This window comes from Salvelinus alpinus, chromosome 9, assembly GCF_045679555.1.
Source record: "Salvelinus alpinus chromosome 9, SLU_Salpinus.1, whole genome shotgun sequence".
In the NCBI taxonomy this organism is placed as follows: Eukaryota; Metazoa; Chordata; class Actinopteri; order Salmoniformes; family Salmonidae; genus Salvelinus; species Salvelinus alpinus.
The window spans coordinates 37,362,544-37,378,358 of record NC_092094.1 but is presented as its reverse complement, the minus strand read 5'-3'; the positions used below and the strand labels follow the sequence as shown (position 1 = coordinate 37,378,358).

At 44.4% G+C, this 15,815-nt stretch overlaps 1 protein-coding gene across 2 annotated transcripts in view; it reads right to left on the bottom strand.

Annotated features, from left to right (window-relative positions):
* The window catches only part of carmil2 (capping protein regulator and myosin 1 linker 2), a 38,524-nt gene extending 22,780 nt beyond the window's left edge, over positions 1–15,744 (bottom strand). The window contains exons 1-23 of one of the 2 annotated variants that reach the window (XM_071416944.1): positions 15,614–15,744; positions 15,254–15,348; positions 14,707–14,757; positions 13,468–13,527; positions 10,888–11,009; positions 10,502–10,599; positions 10,290–10,360; positions 10,002–10,151; positions 9,331–9,419; positions 8,997–9,091; positions 8,788–8,874; positions 8,472–8,581; positions 7,977–8,054; positions 7,751–7,827; positions 7,574–7,678; positions 7,331–7,400; positions 6,418–6,499; positions 3,496–3,592; positions 3,310–3,364; positions 1,026–1,198; positions 825–893; positions 586–679; positions 407–505 (exon numbers count right to left, since the gene is read on the bottom strand). In XM_071416944.1, the coding sequence (XP_071273045.1) occupies positions 407–505; positions 586–679; positions 825–893; positions 1,026–1,198; positions 3,310–3,364; positions 3,496–3,592; positions 6,418–6,499; positions 7,331–7,400; positions 7,574–7,678; positions 7,751–7,827; positions 7,977–8,054; positions 8,472–8,581; positions 8,788–8,874; positions 8,997–9,091; positions 9,331–9,419; positions 10,002–10,151; positions 10,290–10,360; positions 10,502–10,599; positions 10,888–11,009; positions 13,468–13,527; positions 14,707–14,757; positions 15,254–15,348; positions 15,614–15,650 (2,064 nt within the window). In that variant the 5' untranslated portion in view covers positions 15,651–15,744. The remainder of the gene's footprint in view (positions 1–406; positions 506–585; positions 680–824; positions 894–1,025; positions 1,199–3,309; positions 3,365–3,495; positions 3,593–6,417; positions 6,500–7,330; positions 7,401–7,573; positions 7,679–7,750; positions 7,828–7,976; positions 8,055–8,471; positions 8,582–8,787; positions 8,875–8,996; positions 9,092–9,330; positions 9,420–10,001; positions 10,152–10,289; positions 10,361–10,501; positions 10,600–10,887; positions 11,010–13,467; positions 13,528–14,706; positions 14,758–15,253; positions 15,349–15,613) is intronic. The other variant, XM_071416943.1, reaches the window with a different exon arrangement.
* Positions 15,745–15,815: the final 71 nt, after the last annotated feature.

Here is a 15,815-nt window from a genome sequence, read left to right as displayed (position 1 = left end):
TAGATGTCCTTTGGGTGGTGGACCATTAATACACACAGGAAATTGTTGAGCGTGAAAAACCCAGCAGCATTGCAGTTCTTGACACTCAAACCGGTGCGCCTGCCACCTACTACCATACCCTGTTCAAAGGCACTTAAATATTTTGTCTTGTCCACACACCCTCTGAATGGCACACATACACAATCCATGTCTCAATTGTCTCAAGGCTTAAAAATCATTCTTTAACCTGTCTCCTTCCCTTCATCTACACTGATTGAAGTGGATTTAACAGGTGACATCTATAAGGGATCAAAGCTTTTACCAGGATACGCTTGGTCAGTCTATGTCATGGAAAGAGCAGGTGTTCCTAATGTTTTGTACACTCAGTGTATATTTCTGTTGCCTCCAAGAACGAGGACTGACCCACCTGTTCAGAGCGTACGGTCTTCAGGCCCTGTTGGAGGTTTAGTATCTGGTCTGGGCCTGCAGACTTTCTCTGGCTGTTCCTGATCAGACACGACTGGATCTGGACACAACAGGTGTTTTATACCAGGGTGACTCGGACATCCATTTTTATCATGCACCTCATGGACAACCCAATCTCACCTTCTGCAGAGCCTCCTCTGTCTTCTCAGGACTGTTACGATACCCGTGTGTGACATCATTCATGGGGATGGATATGTGCTGCAGTGTGAAGTTCCTGTGTTTATGCATACACACAGAGAGAAAAGAAAAGAATAAGGAATGAATCAACCATTCAAAGGCAGGAAAAGAGGGGTAACGTTATCTTTTAGGCAATATTACTGTTTGATGGACTGAAACTCTTCCTCTCTACGACGACTCACCTCTCTAGAGCGTTGGCCACATCCAGAAATCCCCTGGCTGTCACATTGTTCCTGTCCCAGACCAGAGTCCTGTGTAGAGATATACACTGGGCAGGTCAGGTGTTGGTTAGTTCACGGATATATATAATTCCAGATTGCGGCTAGGGTAGGCAAGATTGGTTCAGGTCAGTTTATGGTTAGGTTGGGTTATAGCTAGGTTACCTGAGTTTAGTGTTGATGAGTAAGGCCTTGGCCAGCATCTTGGCTCCAGTGTCTCCGATGCAGTTGCCACTGATGTCTATCTTAGTGAGGCTGGCATTGCAACCCAGGCTGTTGATGAGGATGGTGGTGCCTGTCTTCAGCTTGGAGTCGCACACTGACAGAGACTCCAGGGGCTGTGGGCATGGCACACACACACGCACACACACCACTGATCTGATCCGTCCAATAAGAGCCCAGAGTCTGGGGCTCTGGGCCTGAGAAAACTTCAGTTGGATTACATGACCTTCAGCCTGACATCTGGCTCTTTGATACTCAGATAAAATGTCTGCCTGATTTCAATGAGCCTTGTATACTGTACGAGTCTCAGCTGCTCAATGTGTAATTACTGAGGCGGGCCTTGTCTTGCTGGAGAAGGATTTGGGGTAATTAAAATACTTTCTTTCACTCAAGGGGAGGTCCTAGAGGACTATGCTTCCACAGAGCCTCCATCATTACACAGCTCTCCTAGCAGGGAACAGGAGAATACTACCACCCAGAAGGCGAGGTCAGTACAGGTGCATCAAAGCTGGGACCGAGAGACTGAAATACAGCTTCTATCTCAAGGCCATCAGACTGTTAAATAGCCATCACTAGCCGGCCTCCACCCAGTACCCTGCCCTGAACTTTGTCACTGTCACTAGCCGTCTACCACCAGGTTACTCATCCTCTAACCTATGTACAGTGCATTCAGAAGGTATTCATACCCCTTGACTTTTTCCACATTTTGTTACGTTACAGCCTTATTCTAAAACGGATTAAATTGTTTATTTTCCTCATCATTTTACAAACAATGCCCCATAATGACAAAGGAAAAACAGGGTAAAAATGTTTTGCTAATGTATAAAAGAAAAAAAAAAGCTGAAATATACCATTTACATAAGTATTCAGACCCTTTACTCAGTACTGTGTTGAAGCACCTTTGGAAGCGATTACAGCCTTGAGTCTACTTGGGCATGATGCTACAAGCTTGGCACACCTGTATTTGGGGAGCTTCTCCCATTCCTCTGCAGATCCTCTCAAGCTCTGTCAGGTTGGATGGGGAACGTCGCTGCACAGCTATTTTCAGGTCTCTCCAGATATGTTCGATCAGATTCAAGTCCGGCCTCTGGCTGGGCCACTCAAGGATATTCAGAGACTTGTCCTGAATCTACTCCTGCGTTGTCTTGGCTGTGTGCTTAGTGTCGTTGTCCTGATGGAAGGTGAACCTTCGCCCCAGTCTGAGGTTCTGAGCACTGTGGAGCAGGTTTTCATCAAGGATCTCTCTGTACTTTGCTCCGTTCACCTTTCCCTCGATCCTGACTAGTCTCCCAGTCACTACCGCTAAAAAACATCCCCACAGCATGATGCTGCCTCCACCGTGCTTCACCGTAAGGATGGTGCCAGGTTTCCTCCAGATGCTTGGCATTCGGGCCAAATAGTTAAATCTTGGTTTCATCAGACCAGAGAATGACCATGACCAGCTGTCATGTGCCTTTTAGTGAATAGTGGCTTCCGTCTGGGCACTCTACCATAAAGGCCTGATTGGTTGAGTGCTGCAAAGATGGTTGTCCTTGTGGAAGGTTCTCCCATCTCCACAGAGGAACTCTGGAGCTCTTTCAGAGTGACCATCGGGTTCTTGGTCACCTCCCTGACCAAGGCCCTTCTCCCCCGATTGCTCAGTTTGGCCGGGCAGCCAGCTCTAGGAAGGGTCTTGGTGGATCTAAACTTATTCCATTTAAGAATGATGGAGGCCACTGTGTTCTTGGGGACCTTCAATGCTGCAGAAATTTTTTGGTACCCTTCCCCAGATCTGTGCCTCGACACAATCCTGTCTCGGAGCTCTACAGACAATTCCTTTGATGTCACGGCTTGGCTTTTGCTCTGACATGCACTGTGGGACCTTATATAGACAGGTGTGTGCCTTTCCAAATCATGTCCAATCAATTGAATTTACCACAATCAAGTTGTAGAAACATCCCAATGATGATCAATGGAAACAGGGTGCACCTGAGCTCAATTTAAAGTCTCATAGCAAAGTGTCTGAATACTTATGTAAATAAGGTATCGGTTTTTGTAATTTTTATAAATTAGCAAATATTTCTAAAAACCTGTTTTTCGCTTTGTCATTATGGGGTATTGTGTGTAGATTGATGAGGACATTTTTTATTCAATCAATTTTAGAATAAGGCTGTAACATAACAAAATATGGAAAAAGTCAAGGGGTCTGAATACTTTCCGAATGCACTGTACGAAATTAAGCACTCACACACTCCTCCTCCTGAATGAGCTGGACGATACGCTGTAGGACATCTGTTAGAGCTCTGTGGGGGGAGAGAGAGAGAGAGAGAGAGAGACAGAGAGAGAGAGACAGAGAGAGAGAGAGAGAGTGAAGAGACAGCTGACAGGTAGATGGATAGAAAACACAGTGGTTCTGACAGATTAAATGACTCACTTGGACTTCATTGCAAAGTTGCGTCCCAAAGCCAGATGGCGAATGGAGTGACTACGACCGATGGACAGCACCAAGGTGACCATGTCACTCTCAAAACCTGAGAGGAGAGAGATGTATATCAGTAACTCACTGTGGAAGAGTAGACAGTCTGCATGCTGTATATCTGTATGCTTTGAGGAAGCCATCTCATGTCAGCTCAATTCATGTTGAGCCTACTCAGTCATAAATACACCAATTAGGATTCCCAGGAGCCTTTTGAAAGTAGCATTCTCCATGAAAATGAATGGTCTCTATATCTGAGTCACTGGCTAGTGTAGGAGATTGTACCACATCATCATAGTCTTGGTCAGATCCCCAGAAGTGCTCATGCTACATGGTTACAGTAATACACCATAGTTTCCTCTCTTCATTATAAATTGTTGTCCAAGCTCTGTCTGTACTGGATGAATATGGATGAGGAAATGGGTTGGCAGACAGGCAGGTGCAGGAGCCTCAGTGTCCCAGCGGTGCTGTGTCTATTCTGACTGACACTGATGTGTCTGCCCTTGGTCACTCCTCGGTGCTGCATGGAGGTTTGTCTGTTGGAGGCTGGGAGCCCTGCCTGCCTGATCTTTCCTGCCTGTTCCAGAAATAACATGGCCTGATTTGAGCTATTCTCAGCGGTCCAGCCTTTGATTGGCTCTACTGTGTTTCCAGAACCAGGTTTAAATTACAGTGCCTTGCAAAAGTATTCATCCCCCTTAGCGTTTTTCCTACTTTGTTGCATTACAACCTGTAATTTAAAATTATATTTATTTGGATTTCATGTAATGGACATACACAAAATAGTCCAAATTGGTGAAGTGAAATTTTAAAAATAACTTTTCAAAAAATTCAATTTTTTAAATATTTTTTTTAAACGGAAAAGTAGTGTGTACATATGTATCCACCCCCTTTGCTATGAAGCCCCTAAATAGGATCTGGTGCAACCAATTACCTTCAGAAGTCACATAATTAGTTAAATAAAGTCCACCTGTGTGCAATCTAAGTGTGACATGATTTGTCACATGATCTCAGTATATACCTGTTCTGAAAGGCCCCAGAGTCTGCAACACCACTAAGCAAGGGGCACCTCCAAGCAAGCGGGATCATGAAGACCAAGGAGCTCTCCAAACAGGTCAGGGACAAAGTTGTGGAGAAGTACAGATCATGGTTGGGTTCTAAAAAAGTATCAGAAACTTTGAACATCCCACGGAGCACCATTAAATCCATTATTAAAAAATTGAAAGAATATGGCACCACAACAAACCTGCCAAGAGAGGGCCGCCCACCAAAACTCATGGACCAGGCAAGGAGGGCATTAATCAGAGGCAACAAAGAGACCAAAGACAACCCTGAACGAGCTGCAAAGCTCCACAGCGGAGATTGGAGTATCTGTCCATAGGACCACTTTGAGCTGTACACGCCACAGAGCTGGGCTTACGGAAGTGTGTCCAGAAAAAAGCCATTGCTTAAAGAAAAAAATAAGCAAACACATTTGGTGTTCGCCAAAAGGTATGTGGGAGACTCCCCAAACATATGGAAGAAGGTATTCTGGTCAGATGAGACAAAAATTTAGCTTTTTGGCCATCAAGGAAAATTCTATGTCTGGCACAAACCCAACACCTCTCATCACCCCGAGAACAACATCGGCAGGGACTGGGAAACTCGTCAGAATTTTTACGGAATGATGGATGGCGCTAAATTCAGGGAAATTCTTGAGGGAAACCTGTTTCAGTCTTCCACAGATTTGAGACTGGGACGGAGGTTCACCTTCCAGCAGGACAATGACCCTAAGCATACTGCTAAAGCAACACTCGAGTGGTTGGGAAACATTTGGGAAACGTTTAAATGTCTTGGAATGGCCTAGTCAAAGCCCAGATCTCAATCCAATTGAGAATCTGTGGTATGACTTAAAGATTGCTGTACACCAGCGGAACCCATCCAACTTGAAGGAGCTGGAGCAGTTTTGCCTTGTAGAATGGGCAAAAATCCCAGTGGCTAGATATGCCAAGCTTATAGAGACATACCCCAAGAGACTTGCAGCTGTAATTGCTACAAAAGATGGCTCTACAAAGTATTGACTTTGGGGTGAATAGTTATGCACGCTCAAGTTTGTTTTTGTGGTCTTATTTCTTGTTTGTTTCACAATAATAAATATTTTGTATCTTTAAAGTGGTAGGCCTGTTGTGTAAATCAAATGATACAAACCCCCCCAAAAAATCATTTTAATTCCAGGTTGTAAAGCAATAAAATAGGAAAAATGCCAAATGGGGTGAATTCTTTGGCAAGCCACTGTAGATCATAGTTGAAGAAGATAATGGTATTTTCTCATTTCTATTGGTAGTTCCAAAAGGATGCCTAGTTATAATAATAACGCAGAAAAAACAGGTACTTCGCATTTCATATTATTCATCGAAAACCAAATGTTTTCTTTGGCCTTGAATATAAATTTCCTGCAGCATTCGGTTGCCCTCTGAGATTCCTGCTCAGAAATGTATACAGAATACTCTACTCTAGTGAAGGGGTTTGATCGTAATGATGCCCACACACTGGCCCCCTGCAGAGTCCCCAGAACAGCCCTTCAGCCCCCTCCACTCCCCTTTGGTGAGGCTGGGCTGGTCCTGGGGTCTCCTCATTGTGCTATAGAGCAGGGGATCATCCCATGAGACACACACACACTGAGAATAATGTATGTTATATTGTCTGAATTGTGTGTGATTTATCACCTGCTGGCACCACCTAACACACACACACACACCTCCCTGTACTCTCTTCAGGTAGGAATAAAATGAGAGAACATCCAATTCAGAGAGCGATAGAGAGAAGACGTGAGAGAGAGAAGGAGAGAGGGTGAGAAGGAGAGAGAGCGAGAGAGAAAATGGGTGAGGTGAGGAATCATACCATTGTCAGAGAGGTCCAGACTGCTGATGGCCTTGGCTTCAAAGATGTGCTCCTGAATCACCTGGGCGCCAGCAGACCTCAGCTGCACATATAATACACATGATTATCAGCCAGACAAAACCTAGCTCAGCTACCTGGTTAGTGATGATAAAAAAAAGTAAACGGTGTGTGTGTGTGTGTGTGTGTGTGTGTGTGTGTGTGTGTGTGTGTGTGTGTGTGTGTGTGTGTGTGTGTGTGTGTGTGTGTGTGTGTGTGTGTGTGTGTGTGTGTGTGTGTGCGTACAGTACATTGTGATAGAAAAATTACATATTTACCTGATTTGTTTGATACTAATAGTTAGAAATGAATACTTAACAAATAGGAGGATATTTCTGTCCTGTTAGTGTCTGTGTTTTCATGGGCTCCACTAGTTCCCTGCAGCTAATCTGGGCGTATGGTCACCAGAGATGGCTTGAGTTGACAAATGAGTTAAAGACTGCATTACATAGACAAGATGTGGTGGGTGTAACTGAGATAGAGATAGCCAGGAGGAGTTTAGAACAATTCCTCATTGTCTCTAAATCATCCTTGCATCGGGGAAACTAAGCCAGGGAGGGGTTAAGACAACAACCCCCGTGTAGATAATGACAGGATGGACCCAGAGTGGCTTATGATGCTCCTTGGTCTGCATGAGGGGGTTTGAACCAACCATGACTGAGCATTGTTAGTGTCGGCTATATATAGTACTCTGCATTTGTGTAAAGGTTAGGTTACTCGGTCCAACACTCAAGGGTGGTGGGTGGGGGGGGTCGACCAGCCTCATTATTGCAATAATTAATCAATATTAAATCAGGATTATTTGAAGAAATGACCAAATCTCTCAGTACTGAATTTCCACGACAACATGCATGTGTGTGTGTGTATATATAGGTACCTCACAGCCACTCAGGTCTAGCTCCAGCCCACACAGATGAGTATTTGTGGCAAGACCCTGCAACAACAATCTGCATACAAGACCAATTGAGTTCATTTCACCACAAAAATATGCGTATCAAACTGCAGTATACACATAAATATGTCAATCAAAATGCAAACACATAATTATAAGTAGGCATCAAATTCTGTTTGGCATGCATCACATTTCTATTTCCTGGTTTAACATTCCATCAGTGCTCACCTGAGAGCCTCTGGGGGTAGTTTGGTTCCTGCCAATCCAACGTATCGGAGCTCATTGCTCTTACTGAAGAATTCCTTTACAGTCCTCGTCACTTCCCTCACCTTCCTGGGGACAGAGACAGGTCAGTGGACGGGTTGGGCAACAATAGTCAGAGATGACACATAGCAGGGAGCTCACCTGTGGGAGAAGGGGTTTCTGGACAGGTTGAGGTGGGCCAGGTTGGGGCAGCAGCCTGCTGACAGAGATACAAACAGCTAGGGAGAGAAGAAAGTTGGGGATGTAAAAGGTTCATTGGTTCACATTGGCACAAACATGTGACATCGAAAAGCAGATCAGGTTGTGTATTTTAAATTGAGGAATATGACAGAAACTGGCTGGAGGTGAAAGGACAAAGGCCACTTACAGTGTCCAGAGGGCAGTCTGTGCCACTCAGGTCCAAGTAAGATACAGCATTGGTCCCAGACAGGAACTTAAACAGGTTCTGACAGGTAAAGATGTAAAGCTATTCAGTGCTATGGTCTTGTAGACTAGAGCCAAACCCAACTACAGGGCAACTCAATTCAATAATGTACAGTAGAGTAATACATTTACTGTGATTGAGTTGCCTCCTGTATCATTAAGTCATATCAGTATCAAGTAGCATGCACATCCTGTCACTTGAGACTGTACTGGAAAAACAAACTCCCTTTATGTCAAATAACCTCTATAGACAACCCATTACTGAATATAACCACAGAGTTCATGTTCCATAGCATACACCCTATACATTACAAAATGCATTTAGCTGAGATTAGCAGCGCCTACAGTATGGAGGTTTACTCAAGTGTAATAGTGTATGGAGCGAGCGAGACTGAATTCTAAGAAGTGAACTGAAAACAAGTGCTGCCCCCGCACTCACCACAGCTTCCTCTGTAGCCAGAATGCCTGTATTCCCTGACAGGTCCAGGTGACACAGAGAGCTGGAGAAGGCCTTGTTCTGCCGTAACGCCTGAGTCAGACTACCTAGACCTGGATGGATGGAAGGGAGGGAAAGGAATCAGAGAGAGAAAAGAAGCTGCACGGATCTCTATTTATTCACCGTATGTAGCACTAACAAAAGCAACCCAAGTAGTCAGGCATGCTTTCAATAGAATATGTAAAAGCCATTACATTCACATCTGTGTGGAAGATGGACATTTCAAAAGGGTGCAGCAGACAGAAGAGTTGGAATGTACCTTTGGGAGAGACACTAATCCTGGAGAGGGACAGCTGGGTGAGACCATTGGGCAGATTCTCCAGTTCCTGACTGAGAGCTATCACACCTGATGACAGATATCACAACGTTACACACATGAGCAGCTGAGTAGTCACTAGCCATTCCAGGGAACACCAGCAATGGACATTGACAAACCTAAAAAGTTATCAATGGTAACTAAATGCTTGCCTTTGTCCTCTATGTGATTGGCTGACAGGTTGATGGTGTGGATGGCGGAGCAGGTGTGATCTCGCAGGGCACAGGCCATCTTCACTGCAAAATCCCTACAAGAGGAATGGCCAGGAGAGAGAAAGAGGAATGGAAAATAGTTATTCCTGTGAACTAAAATGAATAATAAAGTGTCAACCAATCACATAAATCAAATGTCATCCAAAGATTTCCCACTTCCTCTGTGCTTCTGGCACCAGGTAGACTGTTTTGGGAGAGGAGGGAGGGAGGTAGAGAGGGAGGGAGTAAGGGATTTTTAATGAAGGTGAGGTGTATCAGGTAGTAGACTACTCACAGTTTGATCCCACATCCCTCTAGACACACCTCCTCCAAGGTGGAGGATCTGTTGATCATGAAGAGAACCTGCTCTTGGACCTCTGAGCTCTGTGGATAGATACAGAGGGGGAATTATTATTCCTCTGATTTCTATTGAATCATTAGCCATCCCGTCTCCATACACTGGCAGCAAATCTAATCTCAATGAGAATCTCCATCTGATCTCCATCTTCAGTGTCAGTCCTTTTCTCTGGTCGCAAACCACCTTAAATACATTTTCCTGTAGAATATAACTACATCTGTGCAGTTCCAGACAGCTTCTCTCCCTTATCATGAAGGTCATTTCCCTGAACTCCATCATAGCCATGTGATTGCCTAAAGGCACTCCAGTATCACTAACACAAAAGTAGCTAGATTATGAAGTCATTATCGTGCCCTGCCTCCAGGGCACAACAGTCTGTGTGTACATGTGATGACTGTTGATAAGCCCTGCTAGACCCTGCAGCCTAGACCAGGATGCCAGTTAGGTCAGCCACAGGATCCCATCATCAGCTCACACTGCCAACACGTACAGACAGCCATGACAGGCCCAGAGAGAGCAGTACTCAGGGATAGATAGTGATAACATGAGACATTAAGCTCTCTAACTGGACCTGGAGAAACAGACCAAGATGTGGCTAAAAAGTTTACCAGTTTGAGGTCTTTGCTGGAGATCTTGGTGAACCATTGGTTGAAGGAAAGTGCGGCCACTGATAAGGCCAAATCTCTGTTTTCCAGGTGACTGAAATCCAGGAGGTTGAATTCCCGACAATTCTGGACATAGTAAATGTTGTCCACATCCTGAAATAATATAAATCATAAACACCTTTACTAATATTCTTGATCTATGACTACATCAGTTGATATTAATAGTAGAAAAAAACATTTATCAGAAACATTGAATGTTGTGTCATCATAGGGGGATGGTAACCTACTGACCCATTGGACCTCCTCTCTGCAGGGTAATTCATTGAAGTCACATAGAGCAGCATACGTCTCTGAGAAGCCTCCTGTAGTGTAGAGAACCAAGGAATGGCAGAGCTATTCAAATACTGTACAAATCCACATCCACACACCTACACAATGTCCACATAGTACGATACACACAAATGAGGGGACAATGCTGCAGTGGTGTGATTGATTCTACTGACCACATGGTCCCAGTGTTCCAGTCAGGTGCTCCTCCACCCGGGTTGCCAGGTTCCACATCCGCTCCTGCAGGTCTGGAGGGATCTTCTTCAGGATCTTCCTGAGAGCAGGAAATCGACACACATACATGTCACACATTTTAATCCTCTTAAAATGACAGATATTTACATTAGGTATCCACTTTATCATCGGTATTGGATTGAAATATGATTCAGAAGTGACCTCTCTGAGTAAGAAAACCTCCATTCCTTGGATAGAAGAGGAGCCCTAATCAGTTGGTTAATGGGTAGATGTTTCACCTCAAGGGTTTCTGCTATAAGTATATCACAAGCAACTCTCACCATGTTTGAGGGAGGAAAATGTCCATCTGCATTGCCACGACACTCACCCTGGAGATGAATCAGGGAAGATCTTCTTCAGAGAAGCTGTCACATGACTGACCATAGCCTCAAGGTCCTCAACAGATGTCAGACTGAGAGAGTAGGTCTGTCTGTCCGTCTCAATCACCACCTGAATCGTCAACACATACAGTACAAAGGAGTCTTTCTATCGGTCTGTCACTACAACCACCATGCAGAGATACAGATACACATTCTGAAAGAAAGATTGTCTAAATAGTATAGTGGTTAGTGGACACGAACTCGGAAACACATTAACACCGTCTCTGCTTGTTCATTTGGTGTAACTAAATACCTGTAGACTAGTGATGCAGGGGTTGACTCATAAATCGCAGTCCCGGTGGGTTTGGGGTCAATAACTATTGTGTAGATGGATGTGTGGTTGTGAGGTGCTATACATATTCGACAGTCACAAGATGGGACTTACAATAGGTTTATGGTGCGTCAAGGGAACTGTAGTCTACTGTTCAGATGGGTTAAATGGAAACTGAAATCTGGACACTGACTGTAGGTCTATAACCTCTCACATAGCCTTAATATTAATGTAGGCAAAATGTTGACTGGGGAACAGGAGTGGAGAAACATGATTTCTTTCTTTCAGCATCTTGAGAGAATGTGAATGCCCAGTTAGATACCGTCTGAGGTGCTCTTTATCGGCGTCATAGAAGTTTATAGTATTTCAAACACATAAAAGATGTATCCAAGCCAAACTCAAATATTATCATTAACATGTTGGGTCGTTTTCACAGATTTCTATTTCCTTACAATCGGTCAAACTGATGTCATTTTGAAATTGTGCACAGAAAATCCCCTGGTTTTCTTCGGGTGGGGGGGGGGGGGGGGGGGGGGGTTATTGCATTTTCTCCCCGTTACTTAAACGTCTTTGCCCCGCGGCAGAAGATAACAGAAAACTTTACCGATGTCAACTGAATGAAGCATTCATCAATTTATGACACTGGTGAGCAAAGGTTTTATTTAGTCTTCTAGGGCAACAAGTAATGACAGAAGAGAAGCCGCATGCATCTAATTATAGACAAGTTGACTAACAAATAGCCTACAAAAATGTTGGGAAATTTTAAGAAACATCTAAACCAGGCAACATCAAAAATCCTGCACCCCCTGTCAAAACAAACATTCCACCATCTTTGACTGTAGCCTACAGTATGTTTTCTATATAGCGGTTTAGGCTCAGTTGCAGGTTTTCACTTTATCACATATAGTCAGGCAGTTGCGGGTGAACAAACAACTGACCAGCACCCCACTACTGTAGACATTGTGATGAGGGGTGACATGGGCACGTCTGACTTTGTCTCAAAGTGGGGGGGGCAAAAATACAAAAACAAGAACGCAAATGTATCATTCTCCACATTTAATGTCAGCAAGGGTGTTCCATAACTTACATTTCAAATTTCCACTTGCATAGCCATCGAGACACAAGAACTGAGCATGTGTAAAACCCTTTGCTTACGGAAAACCATGTCAAGCGAAGTCGACATTAAAATGCAGTTTAACCCTATTTGGCTAATTTGTTCCCATTGGAAACGACAGGCTGTGGTCTATCTTGGGTTAGTTATAAAAAATATTTGGTGTCACTGAACTGAGCAACAGTCAGAGAAAGAATGACAGTGTCTGCACATGTTCACCCCTCCGAGTACCTGAACCAGTGGCAGTGACTAATGTTTCCTACCAACAGGACGTAGAATGTTAACCTCTGCAGCGCTACAGAAGACAAACCACCACAATCTCAGAGCCCTGACTGAAGTCTGGTGACCTTTGACTGCATCCTGTGTATATGGAATGGGACCAGATGTGCGTAAGGAGGGGATTCTTCAGATGAGTGGATGGAAATCTGAAGTTCACCCCATTTCCTACTGGTATAATTCCATCTCCATATGTGGTAGGTCAAATACTGTAAACATATGGTGATGGGTGGAGGACAGCAACAGCGGCAGGTAGCCTAGTGGTTAAGAGCATTGGGCCAATAACCAAAAGGTCACTGGTTTGATATCTCCGAGTTGACTAGGTGAACAACATGTTGATTTGCCCTTGAGCAAGGCACTTAACCCTAATTGCTCCTGTAAGTCGTTCTGGATAAGTATGTCTGCTAAATTACAAAGAAATGACATCTGGAATGTTTTACTGTTCACATTTAACAGCATTGAGTTGGATAATTTGCTATGTGCTTCTGACCTCTTATTCAGCACAAAGCATGTTTTTACAGCGAATAATTTACATGACCAGCAGTGATCAGAGCTAGCTTATGGTCAATCAGGGCTGCTATTTTTCAAACAGACATTAAAACCTCTTAACACCCAGGCAGTGGTAACCATGGGTCACAGTGGTCAGCCAGCCATATACCATCGTTTCCCCCTCCCTTTATTTACACAGTACAGGTACTGTATGTGCAACAAATATTTGCAGCCTGGTTCAGGCAGCTTTCAAATGTTTCAATGAACTACTGAGAAACATACGTCATTCAAGCTGAACAGAACAGACAAGTTAGAAGTGACACACACTACAATACAAAACATGTCACTTAAACACATATAGAAGGACATTATTTGGTTTACCTGATTAAGACTCTCAATGCTGATGGCATAAATCTCTAAATAGCTGAAGGAGCTTTCCACCTGCAGGGAGAGACCAGACTGTGGACAACAGTGAAGCACTGATACAAACACAGAAAATGTATACTGACTCACACAGGTTAATACATGAAAGGGAAGGTGACGGGAAGAGAGAAAAAGAGAGGGGGGGTGAGTGGGAGAGACTGAGGTCCTGTTTGGGGGGGGGGGGGGGGGGGGGTCCGGGAGCTACGGCTCCAATGAGAGTCAAAGTAAGATAAGAGTTCTCATTACTACGTCAGCTAACAGGGGAGAGTGGGGGAGGGAGGTCATTACGACTGAAACTTAAACAAAACATTTGCCTTCATGGGCCTCCAACCATGGTCACGGTACCTATAGCAAAGTACACAACTGACATAAGCATAAGTGAAGTCATGCCCACTTTCAGTCACATGAGATGACATTTTATTTGTGTTACTTCCCTTTTGTCCACGTGAGGCATTTCTGTTTTATAAGTATACAAACAACACAAACTGAGGCCAGCATAACTTGTTTCTACACTGTATAACAATTATTAGAATGTACTAATACAGGTCCCATCCTCTCTCTAATGCCTTGAGCCGCTCCATTTAACTCTCCCTCTCTATCTAGTGTGCCATGCTCCCTTCCTCCACTCTCCCTCTCTATCTAGCGTGCCATGCTCCCTTCCTCCCCTCTCCCTCTCTATCTAGCGTGCCATGCTCCCTTCCTCCACTCTCCCTCTCTATCTAGCGTGCCATGTTCCCTTCCTCCACTCTCCCTCTCTATCTAGCGTGCCATGTTCCCTTCCTCCACTCTCCCTCTCTATCTAGCGTGCCATGTTCCCTTCCTCCACTCACCCTCTCTATCTAGCGTGCCATGTTCCCTTCCTCCACTCTCCCTCTCTATCTAGCGTGCCATGCTCCCTTCCTCTGCTCGGTAAGTTAATACTCAACTTGACCTGCAGGTCTCCAATTTTATTTGGAGGTGTGTGCTGGGACTCAGTTGGCACTGGCTGGGTATTTCTTCTAAAGGGAGATACATACCTGACTTCCAGTATCCAAAGTCTATTTTTACAATCATTTCCTCATTCTTCTGTAAGCTCATATCAGACTGTAAATTAGTCCTGACTGACCATAACCAGACTCAAGCAATGGTGTTAACATGTAGTTGATTTATAGTTGGAGCAACTGTATTCAAGACATGAGTAAACACACAAACACTTACCCTGACAGGTTGCTTACTGAGGACAACATAAGATCTCCATAGAGTCATCACCTTGTTGAAAAGTGTAAACAAAAACAAACATGTCAGTAACCACTACAAGATCAAAGACTGTCTGTCTAGTGTGTGTGAGAGAGAGAATGGACTACATTGTATGTAGCTAACTGTATTGGAGGTTTATTCAAATTCTTGAGCTAGTCAGCTTAATAGCGCCACTTCCAGGTGGAACCTGGTAACTTCAGCCACATTACAAACAGATAAACTGTATTTCTCTAGGGGTGAACCCTCCTCCTGGAGACCCTTCGGTAGCATTTTGTTCCAGCCCAATATGCAAACACACCAGATTCCAGATAATCGGCTGCTGCTCTTTTGCACATTTAAACACACACAGCTAATATAGTTTAACCCTCTGTGGTCAACATAAACAAATGCCCACAGCGCCAAACAAGCCCCAGCCGATGCCAAGTAGCAGGGTTTTCTTAACCAGCACAGGTTAAACCACCCACCACAGTGATTTGTTGGACCCAGGGACCATGAGGTGCCTACTCACCAGAACCCTGCTCTCAGCCTTCCCCTTGGGTTGGTTTAGCTGCACCTGCCGCATGAGACAAATCTTCTGGGGCTTCAGCAGCTGAGTGATGTGCTCTTCTCAGGAGAGAATAGAGATGAATGAAAATAACAGGGAGAGCGAGCCATTCATACAATAATGCAAATATTTCAGATTCAGCCTGGCATACAGACAGCTCTTTGCCAAGAGGATACAGGCACCGCCGTAACACAAATATATATTTTTGGGGGGGGCGGGGGAGACAGGAGAAAAAAAATAGAGGCCATCTCAATCTTAAATGAGCATACAAACAGGAATACATTGAGAAAGATAAGTGACAGGAAAAACAGTGGAGCTCCATACCTTGCAAGCTGTAAGAGATGTCAGTATTGCCAGCCATGATGTTGGGCCCAGCTCTTGTCAGTAGGGGTAAGAGAGAAAGAGGGAGAGAGAGAGAGCGTGGGAGTAGCAGCAGCGGAGGCAGCTCAGGCAGGTCTGGGAGGTACACACACACACACACACACATCCTGCTGCTGTCAACCACACTCAGACTGAAACCATAGCA